This window comes from Anas platyrhynchos, chromosome 28 (genome assembly GCF_047663525.1).
Source record: "Anas platyrhynchos isolate ZD024472 breed Pekin duck chromosome 28, IASCAAS_PekinDuck_T2T, whole genome shotgun sequence".
NCBI classification, from domain to species: Eukaryota; Metazoa; Chordata; class Aves; order Anseriformes; family Anatidae; genus Anas; species Anas platyrhynchos.
Genome location: NC_092614.1, coordinates 2,897,873 through 2,916,299, shown reverse-complemented (window position 1 = coordinate 2,916,299; position 18,427 = coordinate 2,897,873). Strand labels below are relative to the sequence as shown.

The 18,427-nt window shown below is 68.6% G+C and overlaps 2 protein-coding genes across 3 annotated transcripts; both read left to right on the top strand.

The window, feature by feature from the left end:
• Positions 1–311: 311 nt before the first annotated feature.
• On the top strand, positions 312–3,790 carry GHDC (GH3 domain containing). The gene is made up of 8 exons (XM_027445315.3): positions 312–710; positions 847–977; positions 1,069–1,645; positions 1,876–2,065; positions 2,147–2,218; positions 2,328–2,461; positions 2,572–2,660; positions 3,032–3,790. Exons 1-8 carry the CDS (start codon positions 446–448, stop codon positions 3,230–3,232), a joined length of 1,659 nt encoding a protein of 552 aa, XP_027301116.3. The 5' UTR covers positions 312–445; the 3' UTR covers positions 3,233–3,790.
• Positions 3,791–5,333: 1,543 nt separating this feature from the next.
• LOC101790397 (inactive phospholipase C-like protein 2) lies at positions 5,334–17,208 on the top strand. 2 transcript variants are annotated; one of them, XM_027445314.3, is made up of 6 exons: positions 5,334–5,637; positions 10,794–13,283; positions 13,394–13,597; positions 14,123–14,198; positions 15,996–16,105; positions 16,343–17,208. In XM_027445314.3, exons 1-6 carry the CDS (start codon positions 5,437–5,439, stop codon positions 16,529–16,531), a joined length of 3,270 nt encoding a protein of 1,089 aa, XP_027301115.3. In that variant the 5' UTR covers positions 5,334–5,436; the 3' UTR covers positions 16,532–17,208. The 2 variants fall into 2 exon arrangements, with proteins under 2 accessions (XP_027301115.3, XP_071884851.1); XM_072028750.1 differs by lacking the exon at positions 5,334–5,637 and adding an exon at positions 7,910–8,061.
• The last annotated feature ends 1,219 nt before the right edge of the window (positions 17,209–18,427 follow it).

The window sequence follows — 18,427 nt, the reverse complement described above, 5'->3', positions numbered from 1 at the left end:
GGGAGGGGCTTGCTCTTGTTTTTTTTCACCGCGATTTATTTCTCTGCCTGCGTTGGCCCGTGGGGAGGGGGGGGGGGGGCTGGGGCCGGGGCTGTGTCTCTCTTTTTTTTTTTTTTTTTAATTTGTAGAAAGGAGAAAACAAAAGGAAATAAACCCCGTCATTTAACGCGGAGGCGGAGCCGCCCTGTGGTCATTTCCCCGAGGGGGGGGGGACGAATTCAGCGGGCGGGACCGGTCGCGCTCATTGCCCGTCATTTCTGCCGGAGACGGAAAACACCGGGGGGGGGGGGGCTGGGGGGGACAGACCCGGTGCTAACGGGTCCGATACGGGGCTGGAAGGGGGCGGGGGAGGAAAGGACAGCGGCAAGGGGCGGGGGTCCCGGGGGCGGTGGGGCGGTGCTGGGTTGGGGGGGGGGGGGGTCTCCGGTTGCGCTGCGCCCTCGGGATGCTGTTGGCGACGGTCCCCGGGATGCTGCTGCCGGTGGCCCCCGGGTTGCTTCTGCCGGTGGCTACCGGGTTGCTGCTGGCGGTGGCCGTGGCCGTGTGCATGGTGCTGCCCGGGCCCCCCCCGTTGCCCCCCCGCCTCCTCCTGGCCGCGCTCCGCCGCGCCGCGCGGTGGCACCGGCGCCGCCTGGAGGTGCTGGGCACCGACGTGCGCCACAGCCAGGAGCGGAGGCTCCGGGGGCTGCTGCCCCCCGGCACGGCACAGGGTGAGCCCGGGGTGGGGGGGGGCTGCGGTGGGCCGGGAGGGGTTAAGAAGCAGTGGGGAGTTGAGGTTTTGGGGTTCTGGGTTTCTGGGGGGGGGGTTGTGGGATGCGCGTCTCAGCCCGCCCCGTCTGTTCGCAGGGTCGGATGATTTTCGGGAGCGTCACCCCCTAACGGGGGGCTGCGCTGATGGGGAGCAGGGGGACACGGTGGCACCGCTGAGCCTCTGGGCTTTGCTCCGGAGCTGCTGGGGCTGCGAGCCCCCGCTGCAGGTAGGGGGGCAGCCGGGCTGCTGAGGGGAGCGCGGCCCCCCCCAGAAAGGTGCCCAGCACCCTGCATCCCTCACCTCTCTTCCCCACGCAGGGCTCCCTGCTCTACCTGGACGCCCTCCACGCCGCCTTCCCGCAGGCTCTGGCCCCCCGCAGCACCGCGCTGCTCAGCTGGGCACCCGCTTGCCCCCGCGCCCCGGCGGGCTGGCCCCTGCCCACCCTGTACTGCTCGCCCCCCGAGGCGGGGGCTTTGCCTTCGCGGACGGCAGCCCTGCGGGTGCAGCTGCTTTTCGCCCTACGGGTGCGCTCCCTGCGGGTGCTGGAGGCCGGGCTGGCCTCCGAGCTGCACGATGCGCTGGCGACCCTGCGCTCCGGCTGGCCCGAGCTGGCCCAGGACCTGGCGTTGGGCAGGTTGAGCCCCCAAAACGGGCTGCCCGAGGATTTGCGGGGTCGGCTGCAGGAGCTGCTGGTCCCTGACGCCGCCCGGGCGGCCGAGCTGCGGGCTGAGTGCGCCCAGGGCTTCGAGGGCATCGCGCAGCGCCTGTGGCCACGGCTGCAGGTGGTGGTGGTGGGGACGGCGCACGGCGGGGAGCGGCTCTACCTCGACGCCCTGCGCCAGGCCGAGTGCAAGGGGCTCCCGTTGTACTGCCCCTTCTACCGGGCGGCAGGAGGTGAGTGTGGCCCGAGCAGGGCTGTCCCGTGGGGGCACGGGTGGGGGGACCTCTGTCGTGCGGCAGCGCAAAGCCCGGCAGGGGTGGGTGCCTCGCTGCGTGCAGCATCCCGCCCCGCAGAGATCTCTCAGCTCTCCAAAAAAAGCCGTGCCGTGCTCTCTTCTTGGAGGGGGTGAGAAGGGAAGGGGCTTGGGGGGGGGTCACACTGACCGGTGCTGCCCTCTCTCCAGCCCTTCTCGGTGTCAACCTATGGCCGGAGGAGCCAGAGCCCCGCTTCTTGCTGTGCCCCAACTGGGCTTTCTGCGAGTTCCTGCCCTGCCCGGCTGAGGATGAGGAGGAGCAGCGGACGGTGCTGCTGGGAGAGCTCTGGGAGGGACGGGAGTACAGGCTGGTCCTGACCGCCCGGCCTGGGGAGTACAGGTGCTGCTGCCACGCTCCGGGGGGGGGGCTGCACAACCTGTGCCACCCCCCACCAGCCTCATGCTCCCCGTACCTGCACAGGTGCCGTGCCGGAGAGGTGCTGAGGGTGGCCGGCTTCAACAAGCAGTGTCCCGTGGTAGAGCCCGTGCGCAGGTGAGGACACCCCAGCTCCGCATCCCTCACCTGGCGGGGGTGTCTCTGTGCGGGGCAGGTGCTGGTGGCACCCCTGGCACGGGGCACCCACCCGTGCCCAAACTGGCAGGGAGAGCCAGGTGCTGAGCGTGCGGGGCGAGAGCATCCCTGAGGAGCGCTTCTGCCAGAGCTTGTGCCGTGCCGTGGGCATGTGGCCGGGCGCTCGCCTGATCGACTATGTCTGTGTGGAGAGCTCCCTGCTGGGTGAGTCACCCCCCAAAATGCCCCACCGGTCACCCCAAAATGCTGCCAGCACCACCCAAACCGGGCTGGGGGCTGTGGGTGGCTTTAACGTGCTCGTGGCACCGCTGCAGGCGCCTCCTCGGGGGTCTGCGCCCCCCATTACGAGGTGTTCGTGGAGCTGCGGGGCCTGAGGGACTTGTCGGAGGGGCAGCGCTACAAGGTAAGGGGGGGGCTCGGGGTTTTGGGGGCTCTGCTGGCTGCAGGCAGTTGTAGATCCTGCTGCCTGCTCCCTGCCCGCCCCCTGCCAGCCCCGCAGCCACGCGGTGGCAGTGCTCTCCGGCAGCCTGGGCACCTCGGGAACAGCTTTGCTGAGCCGTGCTGGCTGCAGGAACCTGCAGGCAGTGCCCATGGGGCTGCTGCATGCAGGGGGGGGTGCACGGGCACGGCTGTGCAGGAGGGCTTTTGGCAAAGGGGCTGCTTCCCTGGAGCGGGGAGGTCTGGGGGGTCAGGGTGTTATGGGGAGGGTGGCAGCTGCTCTGTAGGGAAAACGTTTTTAGGACCTGTGAGGGCTTCCTCCCTGTCTCTCCGCAGCTGGACCACTGCCTGCAGGAGGATTTCCCCATCTATAAATCGTTCCGCTTCAAGGGCAGCATCGGGCCCCTGCGCCTGCACCTGGTGGGGGCCGGGGCGTTCGCCCAGCTGCGGGAAGCCCTGGGCTCCCCCATCCCCATGCCCAGGGTCCTGCGGGAGGAGCGGCTGCTGGCGGTCATCCAGAGCACCGTTATCTCCTAAGGGCAGCCTGGGGTTTGCTTGGTGTGCGCCCGCCGGGGAGGGATCGGGGCCAGGGCGCATCCCTAGCGGGGGCGAGGGCACCCAGCCCCGCGGGGTTTGGCTGAGCGGAGCAGATGGAGGTGGCAAACTCAACCCGGTGCCCACTGCCACACCTCTGGAGCCCGCTGCTGGCCCTTCTCAGGACTTTTTGGGAGCACAGAAGGGGACCGTGGGCATGGGTGGGCATCCCCGGGGGCTTTCTGGATGTGCCAGGCTTGGCCCTCAGAGGGCAGGTGCCCGTGCCTTTCCCGAGGGTCACCTCGGTGCTCACAGCCCGTGGGCAGCACAGGGGTGAGAGCAGAAACCTCCCCAGGAGCTGGGGAGCCCCGGGGCCTGGTGGCATTTTGTCCCCTGGCATGGATGTCCCAGGCAGGGCACGCGGTGGCAGCAGGAGCCCCTCCACCTGGCTCCAGCCCTGTCCGCTGCTTCGGGAACAATCAGCTCCAGCGAGGGCTTTTTTAATGTTTTTTAAAGAACAGAAGCAAAATAAAGGAGGATTATCTCTCAAACATAAACAAAGGGCAGCGCTCTGGGATTGATTTTTTTTTTTATAGTATGTTTTTAATCCTCGTTAAGAGATTCTTGATGACGACCCCGACCATCCGCTTTGAGGAGAAGTCGCCGTTTTTTGCTCTCGGTCCTGGGGAAGGGTCAGCCATGAATATTTAACCAGTTCAGCGTCTGTCCTGGGGCTCTGGGAGTGTCTGGTGGGGACACGTGGCGGGGACTGGTCCTTTCTCCTGCTCGCTAAGGTTTATTTTAAGGGCTTGTGAGCCGCGGTGCTTAGGGAGCCTGCTGTGCAGGCAGCTGTTACCGGGGTGGGGGCGAGCAGGGCCTCTGGCAGAAGACATTGTCTTAAACAAGGCAGGCATGAAGCATCCCCCATGGTGCAGCCAAAGCCTCCCTGCCAGGGAGGAGAATCATGCAAAGGCTCCTTCCCTCTCATCCCCTGCTGGAAGAAAAGCCTGGAGCAGAATTCCTGTTGCAAGCAGGGGAGAAATGGCATGGCCGGGGAGGGTTTGGGGTTGCTGCCCTAGCAGGGATACTGGTGCTGGGCCGGCGTGCATCAGGTGCGCCTGGTGCTGGCAGAGCTTGGTGGAAAGCAGGGTTGGTGGGTGCAGGATAAAGGCCAGAGGGGTGAAGCTGAGCTCTGGCAGGTCTCTGGGGTGCTCCTGGCTCCTGGCAGAGAGCAGCACACAGCCTGGGGAGCCCCACGGCGCTGCTCATCCCTCTGCTTGTGCCTTCAGCCCTTCCTGGGGGCCCTGCTGTGCCCTGCAGCAAAGCCTCGAGCCCCCCTGCTTGGACGAGCAAGGTGCTGGGGTGGGCATTGCACCGAGCTGCAGGGTGTGAGGTTGTTTCAGGTGCCAGGCTGCAGGGCGCGAGGTCGATCAGAGCCCCAGGCTGCAGGGTGTGGGCTGGGTTTGGGTGCCAGGCTGCAGGGTGCAAGATCAATCTGAGCCCCAGGCTGCAAGATGCAGGCTGGGTTTGGGTGTCAGGCTGCAGGGTGCCAGGCTGCAAGCTCCTTTCAGGTACCAGGCTGCAGGGTGCAAGGTCGGTCCGAGCACCAGGCTGCAAGATTCGGGCTGGGTTTGGGGACAGGGCAGGGTTTGGGCACTGGGCTGCAGGATGCCAGGGTGCAAGGATTCAGGTACCAGGCTGCAGGGTGCAAGATCGATTTGAGCACTGGGCTGCAAGATTCGGGCTGGGTTTGGGTACCAGGCTGCAGGATGCCAGGGTGGTTTTGGGTACGGGGCTGGCTTTGGGTACCAGGCTGCAGGCTCATTTAGGACCAAGCTGCCGGGTGCAGGCTTGGCCGGGGGCCCGGCGCTTTGGGGCGGCCACCAAGACCATGCGCTGCAGCGCTGGGCGGAGGCCCTGGGGGTGCCGGTGCCCGGTGCCCGGCCCCGCTCTCCGCCGTGCGCCGCTGCAGCCCGGGGCGGGCAGGACGAAGAGGAGGAGGAGGAGGAGGAGGAAGAGGAGGAGGAGGAGGAGGGGGGGGGAGAACCGCGCCGTCTCCGTCTCCGCCTCCGGCCCCGGCCCCGGCCCGTCCCCGCCTCCCTCCCGCTCCGCCACCGAGCCCGCAGCAGCAGCAGCGGCGGCGGCGGCGGGCGCAGGCACCGGGGCGCCCGGGGCCCCGCGGCGGCCGCTGCCCTGGTGCGGCGGGGATGGCGGAGGGGCCCCGGGGCGCCCCGCCGCCGGGCTCGCCCCGCCCCGCCGTGCCGCTGCCCAACGGGCCCCGAAGCGGCGGCGGCGGCGGCGGCGGTGGCGGTGGCGGCAGCCCCGGTTCGGGCTCGGGCAGCAGCAGCCGCGAGGACTCGGTGGAGCGGAGCCCTGCGCCCGCCGCGCCCCGCGCCAGCATCATGAAGGTGAGAGCCCGCGCCCTGCCCCGAGCCCTCCCGGTTCCTCCCGGTTCCTCCCGGTTCCTCCCGGTTCACCTCCCCCCCCTCCACCCACCACCACCGCTACCCCGGGTGATGCCCCGGTTGCTCGCCCCCAACCCCGGGCACCCGCCGGCACCTGCGCGGGGCTCGGTGCTTCGGAGCCCAGCCCGGCTGGAGCGAGCGGAGGTTCCCCGGAGCCGGTTTTGCGCCGGTTCCCGCAGCCCCCGCTGCCCTCGGAGCGCCCCCACACCATCCCTGGGGGTCCAGGGGCGGTGGCGGGGAGCTGCTGCCCCCGGTTCCCCCCGGCTGGTGGGCACCTAGGGCCGGGGATGCCGCCCGGCTGGGTGCTGGTGCAGTGCTGGGTGCTGCTCCCACCGGCGCTGGCACCGCGTCCCCTCGCCCTGCCGGCAGCCTGGGTCCCCCAAGGGCAAACCCCTTTGTGCGCTCCCCAGGCCAGGCCTGTCCTCTGTGCCCGGCTGGGAATCGCCCCCACGTAGCCCCCCCCGTGGGCTCCCTGCACGACCACGCTGCCCCTGCGATGGGCATCGCATCGCAGCATCACCCCCTCCTGCGTGGGGGCACCCATGGGTGCTGCCTGCTCCTGAGCATCTTCCTGCGTTCCCTTGCACTGAGCCTTGGGCCCAGCTCCCGTGACCTCCCGAGAGCCGAGCCACGGCCAGGCGGTGGGACCGAGGGTGCTGTGGGTCTGGGGGGGGTCTCTGGACCCCCCCATGCCGGTGGGCAGGGGGTCACCTGTGTGTTTTTTCTAAATCAGCCCCCCTAATTGTGCTTACGTCGGCGTTGCTCGCTGACACAATAGGTCGCGTCCGCCCGGGACCCGCCTCCCCACTCCTGGCAGCCTATTTTAAGCCGGTAGAGCTCCGGTACTATTAATACCCCGCGTGGGGGCTGTTCCCCTGCTGCCCGCCCAGCCCTGGCCTCGTGCCCCAGAGACCTGGGCGGGGGGCGGCGGGTGCCTTTGGGGACCCCCTACCCCTGGCGAGGCTCCTGCTGCAAAATGCTGCGGGGTGGCCGGGCTGTGCCCCACACCGGGATGCCGAGGGGACCTCCCTGGGCTCCCTCAGCCATGAAAACCCGTGCCGGTGTGCCATTTGTGCCCGGTTTGTCTGAGGACCTTGTGGGGTCTCCTGTCCCCCCCCTACAGCCCAGGCTCTGCCTCCGCTGCAGGCTGCAGGGCTCTGTGCAGGCTGGAGGCAAACGTGGCAGGGCTGCTGCTCCCCTTCGCCTGCCTCTCCGCTGGGTGCCTTCCCCCATCCCCGCTGTGCATCACCGCAGGATTTGGCCTTAGGGGAAGGTCGGGTGGCACAGAGCAAGTGCCGGTGGTTGAGGGTGCTGGTGGTGGAGGATGCCTACATAGGATGGTGTCCCCCAGCCTCTTTTGGTCCACTGCACATCTCTGAGACCCTCTGGGCTTGATCTTTCCCTGCTGCAGGTCCCCATCTCTCCGCGGTGCTGGATCCCACAGCCCTGAGTTCCCCTGGCTGTGCCCTGGACCCCAACTGTGCTGAGCCCCTCCATCGGGTGAGGCTGTGGGGACAGCGAGGTGGGCGCGCTGCCCGGGGGACCGTGTGGGCACCAGCTGCTCGCCCTCCTCTGCTGCTCCCGTTTGGACGCAGCAGTCCTGCTTGTGTCCCCAGGGAGGCTCCTGCATCCCTCAGCGGGGACAGGGGACAGCCTGTCCTCCTCCAGTCCCGTTAGCAGCAGGGACCCCGAAGCCTTGGCACTGCCCCAGCTCATGGGGACGGTCAGCGGGGAGCTGCTGCCTCCCCAAAACGCCATCCAGGGCTCTGCTGACGAGAGGGTGGTGGCATCAAGAAGGGTCCCAGGGGCCCCCCAGGAGGTCTGGGTTCCCACAGAACCCCGTGTCCTTGCCCCCAAGGGGCTGTGCTTGGCAGGACCTCGGGGAGCAGCTGCTTGGCCCCAAATCCCTGGGGGGTGCTGAGGCTGTTCCCATGCTGTGGGGCTCTGCCCTGGCGTCACAGCCGTCCCCCTGCTGTGCCCATCAGGGCTGGGGGGGGGTTCTGCGCCCCCAGCTTGGACCACGGGCACAGATTGATTGCGGGCTGTGGGGCAGCGGGACGGGTAGAGACTGGCTGCTGACTAAGTGGAAGCACATGTGGGAAGAGCTGCAGGCTCTGTTATTTTATGGGATTTCCAGAAAAGGCTGGAGGAGTGAATCTGAAAGTAGAACCAGCGGCTGTGCTGGGGCCAGGGGAGCTCGGGACCAGTACGGGGTGGTGCTGGAGCTGGCCCCGTGCAGCGATGGGACTGCAGAGAGCGGCTTCGTGCGGGATGGCGAGCGGGGAGGCTGCTGTCCCTGCGTCCTGGCTTGGGGACCTGTTCCCTGCTTTCTTCTCCAGGCTGGAAGCAGAAGAGGTTGGGGGGCTGGTGAGTAGGGAGGATGCTGGAAGGAGGCCTTGGAGGGGGGGTACCGGGTCTGTCCCTCCCTGCCGCAGGATGTGGCCCTTCCCCAGCACCCTGCTGTCCTGCCCCCCATGAGTGGGGCCATCCCCTTCCTGCCCGAGCCCCAGGAGCAGAGCCGGTGCCTCCGCACGGGGCCCGGGCTCCAGCAGCTCCTCGCTGGGTAGCGGCAGCTGGTGCCGCGGGGAGTGGATGTGTCACTCTCTGTCTTCTTGGCAGGGAACAAACGACTGTAGAAAAGCCCTGCCTGTGCCTGGCCTCCCGCTGCCTCCGCTCCGCTGCTGCCTGCCCACATCCCAGCTCTGCCCCCGGGACTGGGGCAGCTGGGACAAGTGGGGCACGGGACGTGGGAACAGCCCTGTGGGGACAAAGCGTCCTGATCCCCTCCACTGGGCAGCACAGCTCCTTCCAAGGCGCCTCAGCCCCAGAGGCTTTCGGTTTCTCTACCTCCTGCCATCAGAAGCCGCTGCGCTCATGGAGACCCCCCCGGGGATACCGGGAAGGGAGGGGCAGCACAGCAGATCCGTGGCCTGATGGGCGCATCCCCATGCGCTGGATAACGAGTGGGGTCATGCGGCGGCTGGGATTAGGGCTGCTGTGCTCATCAGGGCACTAATCACAGGGGGGTAATTGGCCAAAGTGGCGCTGAGCACGCGCCGCCGAGCTGGGCAGGGTGCAGGGAGCTGGGTTAGGACGCGCCGTGTGTGCCCAGCCGGCTGCCAGCTCTCGGCGTTGGCACAGGCATCGTGGGCATGGTGGGCATGGTGGGCAGCATCGCTGGTGGTGTGGGGTTTGGCAGCGCCCCTTTGCCCAGCTGGGCTGCGCGGGTGCGATGTGAGCGGCGGCACAGCGCGCACCGTGCCCCGCTCCAGAGCCGTGCCCTGCAGCCGGGACCCTCCGTGCTCCCCGTGGGCAGCGGCAGGGACTCTCCCGACTCCAGGCGCCGCGTTCTCCTGCCTCTGTTCCTGACCTACTTAGCACCTTGGGGAGCTCTGCCTGCGCCGCTCGCACCCGCGCCTCGCCGAGCATCCCCGGGGCAGCCAGCCTGGAGCACGCCAGCACAAGGGGCTGCCTGCGAGCAGCGGCTTTTCTCTCCCTCTGCCTGAACCCAGCGGGCTGCAGGGGCGAGGTGTGAACACATTCAACCGCGGGAGGCACCGGGAGATGCTCGGGCACTGCGGCGCGCGCCGAGGGCTCGCCGGCCGTGGGAGAGGAGCCGGTGCTGGAGGGAGGGGTGGATTCGGCTGCCTGCGGTGGGCGAGGGCAGGCTCCGGCACAGCTGGAGGCAGGTCCCGGCGGCCGCTGGGTGCGAGCAGGCCCCCCGCCCCGCGTTTCCTTTCCGGATGGATTTCCTGTTTTCTGCTCTGGGGCCCGCTGCAGGGGTGGGGTGCGCACCGGGGTGGGGTGCGGGCACGGAGGGGTGCGGGTGCGGGTCCTGCCCCGTGCTGCCCGCTGCCAGCGGTCACCCCGCGAGCGGGGCGGGTGCAGGGCCGGGTCTGGTGCCGCGAGGCAGTGGCGCGCTCAGATTGCTGCTCGCAGGAAGCGTCGTGGTGGCGGTGCAGATGGCTCAGCCGCCGGGTCCGTCCCCGCGGGGCTGCTGCTGAACCCTCCGCACCCGGCACGGTGACTCAGCCCTGGGGTGACCGTCCCAGGGGGATCTCCCACCCGAGCCCTGCCCTGCGCCCATCTCCCCATCCTGCAGAGTCTGGGCTGGGTCCCTCGATGTGGCCGGTGTGGTGTTTCCCTCTGACCTGGCAGCATCCAGTCAGCTCTAAAATGGGGCTGGGGGCTAGAGCTGGTTTCCCCTTCCCTTCGCCCCTTTCCCCTGGGGTGCTGCGCCCTGTGCACCCGTGGCTGGAGCTGGCTGCTGCTTGTCCCCGCAAGGGTAAATCCAGACCTTTTGAGGTGAAACGCCGCGAAATGTGTGCCTGGGCTCTTAGCCCAGGCGGCGACAGCTGCGCCATGGAGGTGTGAAAGCTCTCAGGGTGCCGGAGGGGACACCCCGTGGTCCCCAAGCCCTGGCAGCTGGGAAGAGCCTGCATGTGCCGGAGGCACCACCAGATTAGAGGTGACTCACCATAATCTTGAAGAAGTGGATTAAACCTCCTCCCTGCTGCACTACTTAATGAAATCCAACCCATAATATGCTCCCAGCCCTGCTGTTCCCCCTATCCCCCGCCTCCTCCGACCCCTTTGGTAACAGGGTCTCCCCTTCCCCGCCTTGGGGGAGCCTTTTTTCCCCCTGTTGGTGTCCCGAGGGTGCAGGGGGGCCGTGGCTGTGCCCCAATGTGGGTGTGGGGCTGGTGTGGGCACGGGGGGGTCCTTCCAGGAGGCCCTTTCCCCTCCGGTGTCCCCAGACCCCATGACGATGGGGACCGTGCCTGTGCACAGCCGTGCCCCAGGGGGTGAGCGAGCAGTGGGGAAGGATCCGGCTCACGGCCGGGAGCAGGAAGGAAGGAAGGAAGGAACACGGAGTTAAAATAAGCCCGGCAGTGGGGGAGGCCCCGGCTGGAGCCAGCTCCCGGCCTTTGGGATGGAGGGGGGAGAGGTTCCAGTGGGGCCAGGCTGGGCTTTGCACGACGTGGGGGCATCCCCAGGCCCCTCAATGCGCATCGGAGCTGGGATGGGGAGCCCAGGGGGGACCGGTGGGCGCACGGTGCGTGGCTCTGATGGCTCTGCCCCCTTTTCCTCCCCGGCAGGACGGCTCCCGGCAGCGCCCCATGCAGAAGAAGAAGACGGTGTCCTTCAGCACCATGCCCAACGACCGGAAGATCAACAGCACGGCCGCCTGCATCTCCTTCATGCTGGAGGGCTGCGAGCTGAAGAAGGTGCGCTCCAACTCCCGCATGTACAGCCGCTTCTTCGTGCTGGACGCCGACATGCGCTCCGTGCGCTGGGAGCCCTCCAAGAAGGACTCGGAGAAGGCCAAGATTGAGATCAAGTCGGTGAAAGAGGTGCGGGTGGGCAAGAAGACCCCCATCCTGCGCAGCAACGGCCTCTCCGACCAGTTCCCCGATGAGTGCGCCTTCTCCATCATCTACGGAGACAACTACGAGTCCCTGGACTTGGTGGCCAGCTCGGCCGACGTGGTGAGCGCCTGGGTGATGGGGCTGCGGTACCTGGTGTCCTACGGGAAGCACACGCCCGAGGCACCAGGCACCGGCCACCCCAGCCTGCGGACCTCCTGGATCTCCTCCGTCTTCGACCTCGCCGACCTGGAGAAGTCCGGCCGCATCCCCGTGGCCCGGGCCGTGCAGCTCATCAAGGCGCTCAACCCGGGCATGAAGGTGTCCACCATCGAGCTGAAGTTCAAGGAGCTGCAGAAAGCCAGCGAGCGCCCCGGCGCGGAGGTGGCCTGCGACCTCTTCGTGGAGGCGTACTGCGAGCTCTGCACCCGCCCTGAGATCTTCTTCCTGCTGGTGCAGTTCTCTAGCAACAAGGAGTACCTGGGCCTCAAGGACCTGCTGATGTTCCTGGAGGTGGAGCAGGGCATGGAGGGGGTGACGGAGGAGAAGTGCCTGGAGATCGTCAGCAAGTACGAGCCCTCCAAGGAGGGCCGGGAGAAGGGCTACCTGGCCATCGACGGCTTCACCCGCTACCTGCTCTCCTCCGACTGCTCCATCTTCGACCCGCAGCACCGCAAGGTGTGCCAGGACATGGCGCAGCCCCTCTCGCACTACTACATCAGCTCTGCCCACAGCGCCTGCCTGCTGGAGGACAACTTCTGGGGCCGCTCGGACATCAGCGGCTACATCAGCGCCCTGGGGCTGGGCTGCCGCAGCATCGAGCTGGTGCTGTGGGACGGCCCCGACGGCGAGCCCGTGGTCTACACCAGCCCCTCGGGGGCCTCCTGCGTGCCCTTCCGCACCGTGGTGGGGCTGATCGACCAGCACGCCTTCACCGCCTCCGCCTACCCCCTCATCCTCTGCCTGGTGGTGCGCTGCTCGGCCGCCCAGCAGCGCCTGGCCGCCCAGTGCCTGCGCAAGACGCTGGGCGAGAAGCTTTACCTGGAGCCCCCCGACCCCGCCGCCTCCTACCTGCCCTCCCCGGAGCAGCTCAAGGGCCGCATCCTCATCAAGGGCAAGAAGCTGCCGGCCGGCTGCGAGGACAGCGAAGGGGAGGTGTCGGATGAGGAGGAAGGCTGGGAGCTAGCGCGGAGGCTGGGTCAGGAGGACCGGGAGGTGGCGGAGGGAGGGGGCCCGCGGCGAGCGCGGCTCAGCCGGGAGCTGTCGGAGCTGGTGAGCCTCTGCCAGGCCGTCCCCTTCCAGGACTTCGAGAGCTCGCGGCGCGGGCAGCGCTACTGGGAGATGTGCTCCTTCAGCGAGGTGGAGGCCGGCCGCTTCGCCAACGAGTGCCCGGCGGAGCTGGTGAGCTACAACAAGCGGTTCCTCTCCCGCGTCTACCCCAGCCCCATGCGCATCGACGCCAGCAACATGAACCCGCAGGACTTCTGGAAGTGCGGCTGCCAGATGGTGGCCATGAACTACCAGACGCCGGGGCTCATGATGGACCTGAACGCGGGCTGGTTCCGGCAGAACGGGGCTTGCGGCTACGTCCTGCGCCCCGCCATCATGCGGGAGGAGGTCTCCTACTTCAGTGCCAACGCCAAGGACTCCTTGCCCGGGGTGCCTGCCCAGCTTCTGCACCTCAAGGTCATCAGCGGGCAGAACCTGCCCAAGCCCAAGGGCTCGGGGGCCAAGGGGGAGGTGGTGGAGCCCTACGTCTGCGCCGAGATCCATGGCATCCCGGCCGACTGCGCCGAGCACCGCACCAAGACGGCCCTGCAGAGCGGGGACAACCCCGTCTTCGACGAGAGCCTGGAGTTCCAGATCAACCTCCCCGAGCTGGCCGTGCTGCGCTTCGTTGTGCTGGATGACGACTACATCGGGGACGAGTTCATCGCCCAGTACACCATCCCCTTCGAGTGCCTGCAGCCCGGGTACCGCCACGTCCCCCTCCAGTCTCTGGCCGGGGAGCCCTTGCCCCACGCCACCCTTTTCGTGCACGTGGCCATCACCGACCGCCGCGGCGGGGGCAAGGGGCACCGCCGGGGGCTGGCGGGGCGCCGGGGCCGCCGGGTGCGGGAGTACACCTCCACCAAGGCCACCGGCATCAAGGCCATCGATGAGGTCTTCCGGACGGCCACCCAGCCCCTGCGGGAGGCCACCGACCTGCGGGAGAACGTGCAGGTACCGGAGCCGGTAGGGGCACGGCGGGTTTTTGGGGAGGAGGCCGGTGCAGGGCTGGGAGGGCTTCCCGAGGGTGCTCCCGATCCCTTAACGCCGGTCTCTGCCCGCAGAACGCCTTGGTCTCCTTCAAGGAGCTGTGTGGCCTGACGCCCGCCGCCAACATGAAGCAGTGCATCCTGACGGTGGCGGCGTGGCTGCTGCACAGCGACAGCGCGCCCAGCGTCACCCTCAACCTGGCGGAGCAGTACCCCGCCATGGAGGCGCAGGGCCCCATCCCCGACCTGCTGCGCAAGGTCCTCACCGCCTACGAGACGGTAAGCAGCGGCACGGGGAGGCTCCACGGGGCCGATGGCACCAGCAGCACCAGTAGCACCAGTAGCACCATCCTGCCTCGCCCACAGCTGTGCGCATGGGGCGGCCCCGGGATGGGGTCCCCCCAAAGTCACTGGATCCATCGCAGGGCAGGGGGGGGACCCGCTGGGAGATGCCCCGAGGGACCCCACAGACTCTGGACCCCACAGACCTGGGACCCCACAAACCTGGGACCCCGCAGACCCCATCTGGCTCGCAGGGCATCCTGTGGGGCCGCCCATGGGGGGAGGAATCCCATTAAGAGCCGCAGCCCAGAGCCACTTCCTTCCTTTGTGTTGCAGGGGGACCTGGCCGCCCGCCAGGCGCTGGCCGCTCCGCACCTGGCTGCACCGTGCCAGGGGGACCCCCAGCCAACCCCCTCCCACCCCCTTTTTTCTCCCCATTTGCTCCACAGGCAGGGTGCGTGGGGTGGGATGTGGGGTGCTGGGGGGGTGCTCAGCACCTCGCGCTGCCCCTCTTGTCCCCAGATGATCCAGACCAGCCGGACGCTGATCGAGTCGGCCGACGCGGTGCACAGCAAGCTCATCCAGGCGCAGCAGGCAGGTGGGTGCTGGGGGGTGACCCCGGAGCTGGAACACGTCCCAAGGGTGCCAGGAATGAGGGGGGGCACACCTCCGAGCCCCCTGGGGATGGGTGTCCCCGCAGGGATCGGAGCAATCCAGCACCAGGCTCCGGATCCATGCACAGGGAGCGCCAAGCACGCTGCTGTGCGTGGCGGGGGGCAAGGGGTGCACGTGGGGGTGCCCCGGGTGGGTGCGTGCTGCAGATGGAGGTCAGCACCCGGCTGCTGTGGGGGGAGATTTCCATCGGGAGGGGGGCAGTTTTGTGATTTTCCCATGTCCTGGATGCGCTGCAAGGAGAGAGGGCAGGGAGCCCTCCCTGGGGGAGCGCTGCTGGGGATGGGGGGCTGCAGGGGCTGCGCGGGCAGGGCGGGGAGGGAGCGAGCGGGGAGCGGAGGAGGCTGATGAGGAAGCGGAGAAGAGTCATTAGCTGCCAAACGCCGGAATATAATTAGCATCAGAAATAACAGACTGGGGCTGACGGTAGAAGTGGCAACTGAATGTTATGACTTCAAAGACACATGGCTGAACCCACACAGGCAGGTGCTGCTGGCAGCCTGCCCCGGTCCCCCCCCCCCCCCCCGCACCCCTCCCCGTGTCCCATCCTGTCCCCTGCACCCGCAGCTGCCCAGGACCCCAGCCCCTCTCCCAGCACATCCCCGTGCTCCCAGTAAGGTGCACTGGGACCCCGTGTGCTGTAGGGGCATCCTTGGATGCTCGCAGGGTGCACGGGGTTCTGCCGGCCCCGGTGCTTCTTGTGGGCACCCCACAGGGCTGGGAGAGCTGCCAGGAGCTGGAGGGGCCGGGGAGGAAGGAGGGGGCCCCGCTCTGCCACCCCCAGCGGGTGCCAGCCTCGCTGCCAGCAGCCCTGTTTGTTCCTTGGCGGCTCGGCAGCCCGGAAACCTCGCCGAGCATTTGGCTTTCGGCTCCGCCGCCGTTGCCAGCGATGGGGGGGGGGGGAGCGCCAGAGAGGGAGGTTGGGGGGGGCTGCGGGTGGGCTCTGTGCCCGCCGGCACCGCTTTGGCCGCGGGAGCCCCTCCGTTGGGCTGCTGGGGGTGGGCATTGCCCCCGTGCCCCCTGTCCTGCATGAGGGCAGGGGTCTTTGGGGGTTGCTGCTGCTGCTGCCGACCCCCCCACGTTGGGGGGCTGCCACCCTGACCCCCGTTCCTGGGCGCTGCTCCCTGCTTTCACCCCCCTGGCTGCGCTACGGATGAGCCTCGGTGGTGCCGGCACAGTTTTGGGTACCGGGGGGGGATCTGGGGGTGCTGGTGGCAGGGCTGGGGGTGCGGGGTGGGGGCGAGCTGATTGACAGCACGGGGGCGAGCAGGAGTGTGTGGGAGCCCTCGTGTGGGCCGGGAGCCGGTGCTGCGTCAGGGAGGGGTAAATATAGCACCCGCTCACGAGGACATCACGCGGTGCACGGCGCGGGGGCCTGCGCTACGGCACGGGGTGAGGGGGGGGGTGGTGTCCCCGCTCTGAGCCCCCCCAGGTGGGCTGCGGCACGCAGGAGCCGTGCATCTGCCCCCCAGGGTAACCGCTGAACGTCCAGACCCCACGTCCCCTGGGATCCAAACCCGCTGAGCGTGGTGGGGGCTGTGCTGGGACCCCATTCCCCAAATGGAGGGGGCTTGGGGCTGCCAAGACCACCCGTGGTGCCCAGCTGGGGAGCCCAGGAGGCCACAGGAGAAAGGCAGCCGGTCCCCATCCCCTGCGGGTGGTGGCTGTCCCCGTACCCCGTGACCCTGAGCGTGTCCCCCCCCCTCGTGTGCCCCGTGCCCAGGCATGGACTTCCACAAGGAGCTGCACCGCATCGAGGCCAAGGAGGGGCTGCGGGGTCGGAAGCTGCAGAAGGCGCTGGAGAGCTTCGCCTGGAACATCACCGTCCTGAAGGTGAGGGGGGGGTGGCACCGTGGCCATCACCACCGCCATCCCTCACCACCGCCATCCCTCACCACCCCTGTGCCAAAAACGTGGGCACCGGCACCAGGGGGATGCACCTGGACCCAGCAATTCCCCTCTGCCCCTCATGGACCCGTGGCTTTGGGGCACAAACGGGGGCTGGAGGTGGCACGAGGGGACCCCGTGCGCCCGTGGCCACGTCCCCTGACGCCCTCTCCCCCGTGGCAGGGCCAGGCCGACCTCCTGAAGCACGCCAAGGCGGAGGCGCTGGACAACCTCTGGCAGATCCACAACGCTGGGCAGTCCTGCGGCATCGGCAGGAACGGCTCAGCCTCGCCCGAGGCCTCCCGGCTGCGCGCCCCCCCGCTGGAGCCCATCCCCGAGGCAGAAGGAGGCGGCGACACGGCGTCCTGCTGACCCCGGCGTCCTGCTGACCCCCGGCCTGGGGCTACGGGGGGGCCCCCGATGGAGCAGCCCCCGCTTGTGGGGACCAGGACCGGAGAGCCCCAGCCTGCCCGCGGCTCGTTTTGGGACGGGGATGAAAATGGGCAGGGTGCAGCGGGGTTGGCGCAGCAGTGTGCCCACTTGGGGACCAGCTCTGGGCATGACAGGGAGTTGGGGGGGGGTCCCTACTCTCACCTGTCCCCCCCCCCAGGCTCCTGGGGTCTCATCCATCTCCCCCATCTGCTTCCAGAGCAGGCGCCGTGCTGCGGGGCCGGTGGGGGCTGCTGGCACCCCGCTGGCCGTGTGCATGCACCCCCAGCCTGCTGTGCCCGATCCCCCTCTTGTAAAAAGCCGCCCCAGGTGCGGGGTCCTGATCTCAGGGCTGCAGGATTTGCTTCCAGGGGGTCCCCTCCCCTCCCCGGTGTCCCCGTGCCCCCCCGCTGTGCAGAGGGGCTGGGCAGGCACCTGGGGAACAGCTCGCAGGGGCCGCTGCAGAGCGGAGCTGCCAGCAGACGTGTCCTATGGCATCAGGGAAATCGCCCTGGGTTTGTCCCCAAGGGCGAGCACGCCCCAGGCGCGGGCGGTGAGTGTGGGGTTGGTCTGGGGTCGGACCGGGGCTGCGGAGCGTTTATAAAGTGTGCCAGACCCACGCCGTGCCCTCCACTCCCTCTCCACGCCGGGGATGGGGTCACCGAGGAGGACGGGGGGGTGGCAGTGGAATGGGGGCCACGTCCTTCCACCGGCACCAGCCGGGTTCAGGGGGCACCAGCCCCGCACGTCACTGAGCCACGCGGCTGCCTGACACCCCTTTGTTCGGGGCGGTAATTAGCCTAATTGGGGCCACCAGGACCGGACCTGTTGTCGGCGCTTCCCCCGGTGCTGACCTTCAGGCCGCTTTGTGCCGGCCCGGCCGCGGGTCCCTTAGGTAATTACGGCCTCATTAGCACCGCGCACCCCAGCCCCGCGCTGCACCCTCATAATGCAGAGCCACAAATGAGGGGAAAGGCCTGGCCCGTCTCCGAGCTACCGGCCACAAAGGGTGCGCGTCTCCCAGACACCAGCCCCGCTGCTCCCGCTGGTATTTTTGGCAACGCCATTGTGCCGGGGGCTGGAGGCCGGGGGGGGCAGCCCCTATAAAGCCCCGCTGTAGGGTGCACGGCTCAGGGCAGCTGCGCTCCTCGGCCCTGGCAGGACATGCCCCAGTGCTGCTTGGCCACCTGAAGACACCGGGAAGGATGGAGGTGCCGAACGCCAAGGTGGGGCCGGCGCTGTGGGGCTGGGGTCTTGGGGTGCACAAGGGCTGGGCCAGTTCCTTGGGGCTCCCGGGGGCTCCCCAAACCTGACGAGGAGCAGCTGGGGGGAGGCTCAACCCTGCACGGGCTCCTCGGGAGGGAGCTGGGTGCGTGCTGTGCGCTGCTCCAGCGTCAGCCAAGCGTGGGTGCTCATCCCGGGGCTCTCGGTGATGAGGGGAGGGTGCTCCTGGGGCTGCCGTGTGCCGGAGAGGGGTAAGTGGCACGGGGAAGATACCCGTGGCTGGATCCTGCTGGAGGCTGTGGATTTGGGGGCTGGGGTGGGGAAGTGAGGAGCATTGGGGTCCCCTCTGTGCCCAGGGGCGCGGTGGTGGCCGTGCCGTGGGGCGCTGAAGGGTGGTGCTGTGGGAACGGGGCTAAGCCCCTGCAGCGAGCGGGGCAGAGGGGAGCTGAGCCACCAGCAGGGTGCTGGCAGCCCGGGGGGGCACAGCAGCAGCCCCGGCTGGCTCTGTGGGTGCCCTGCGCCGATGCCAGCCGTTACCTGGCAGCTCCAGAGAGCCGCCTGCCTCCTGCTCCTGCTCCTGCTCTGCTCCTTGGCCGCTGCCCGCCAGAACCTGCC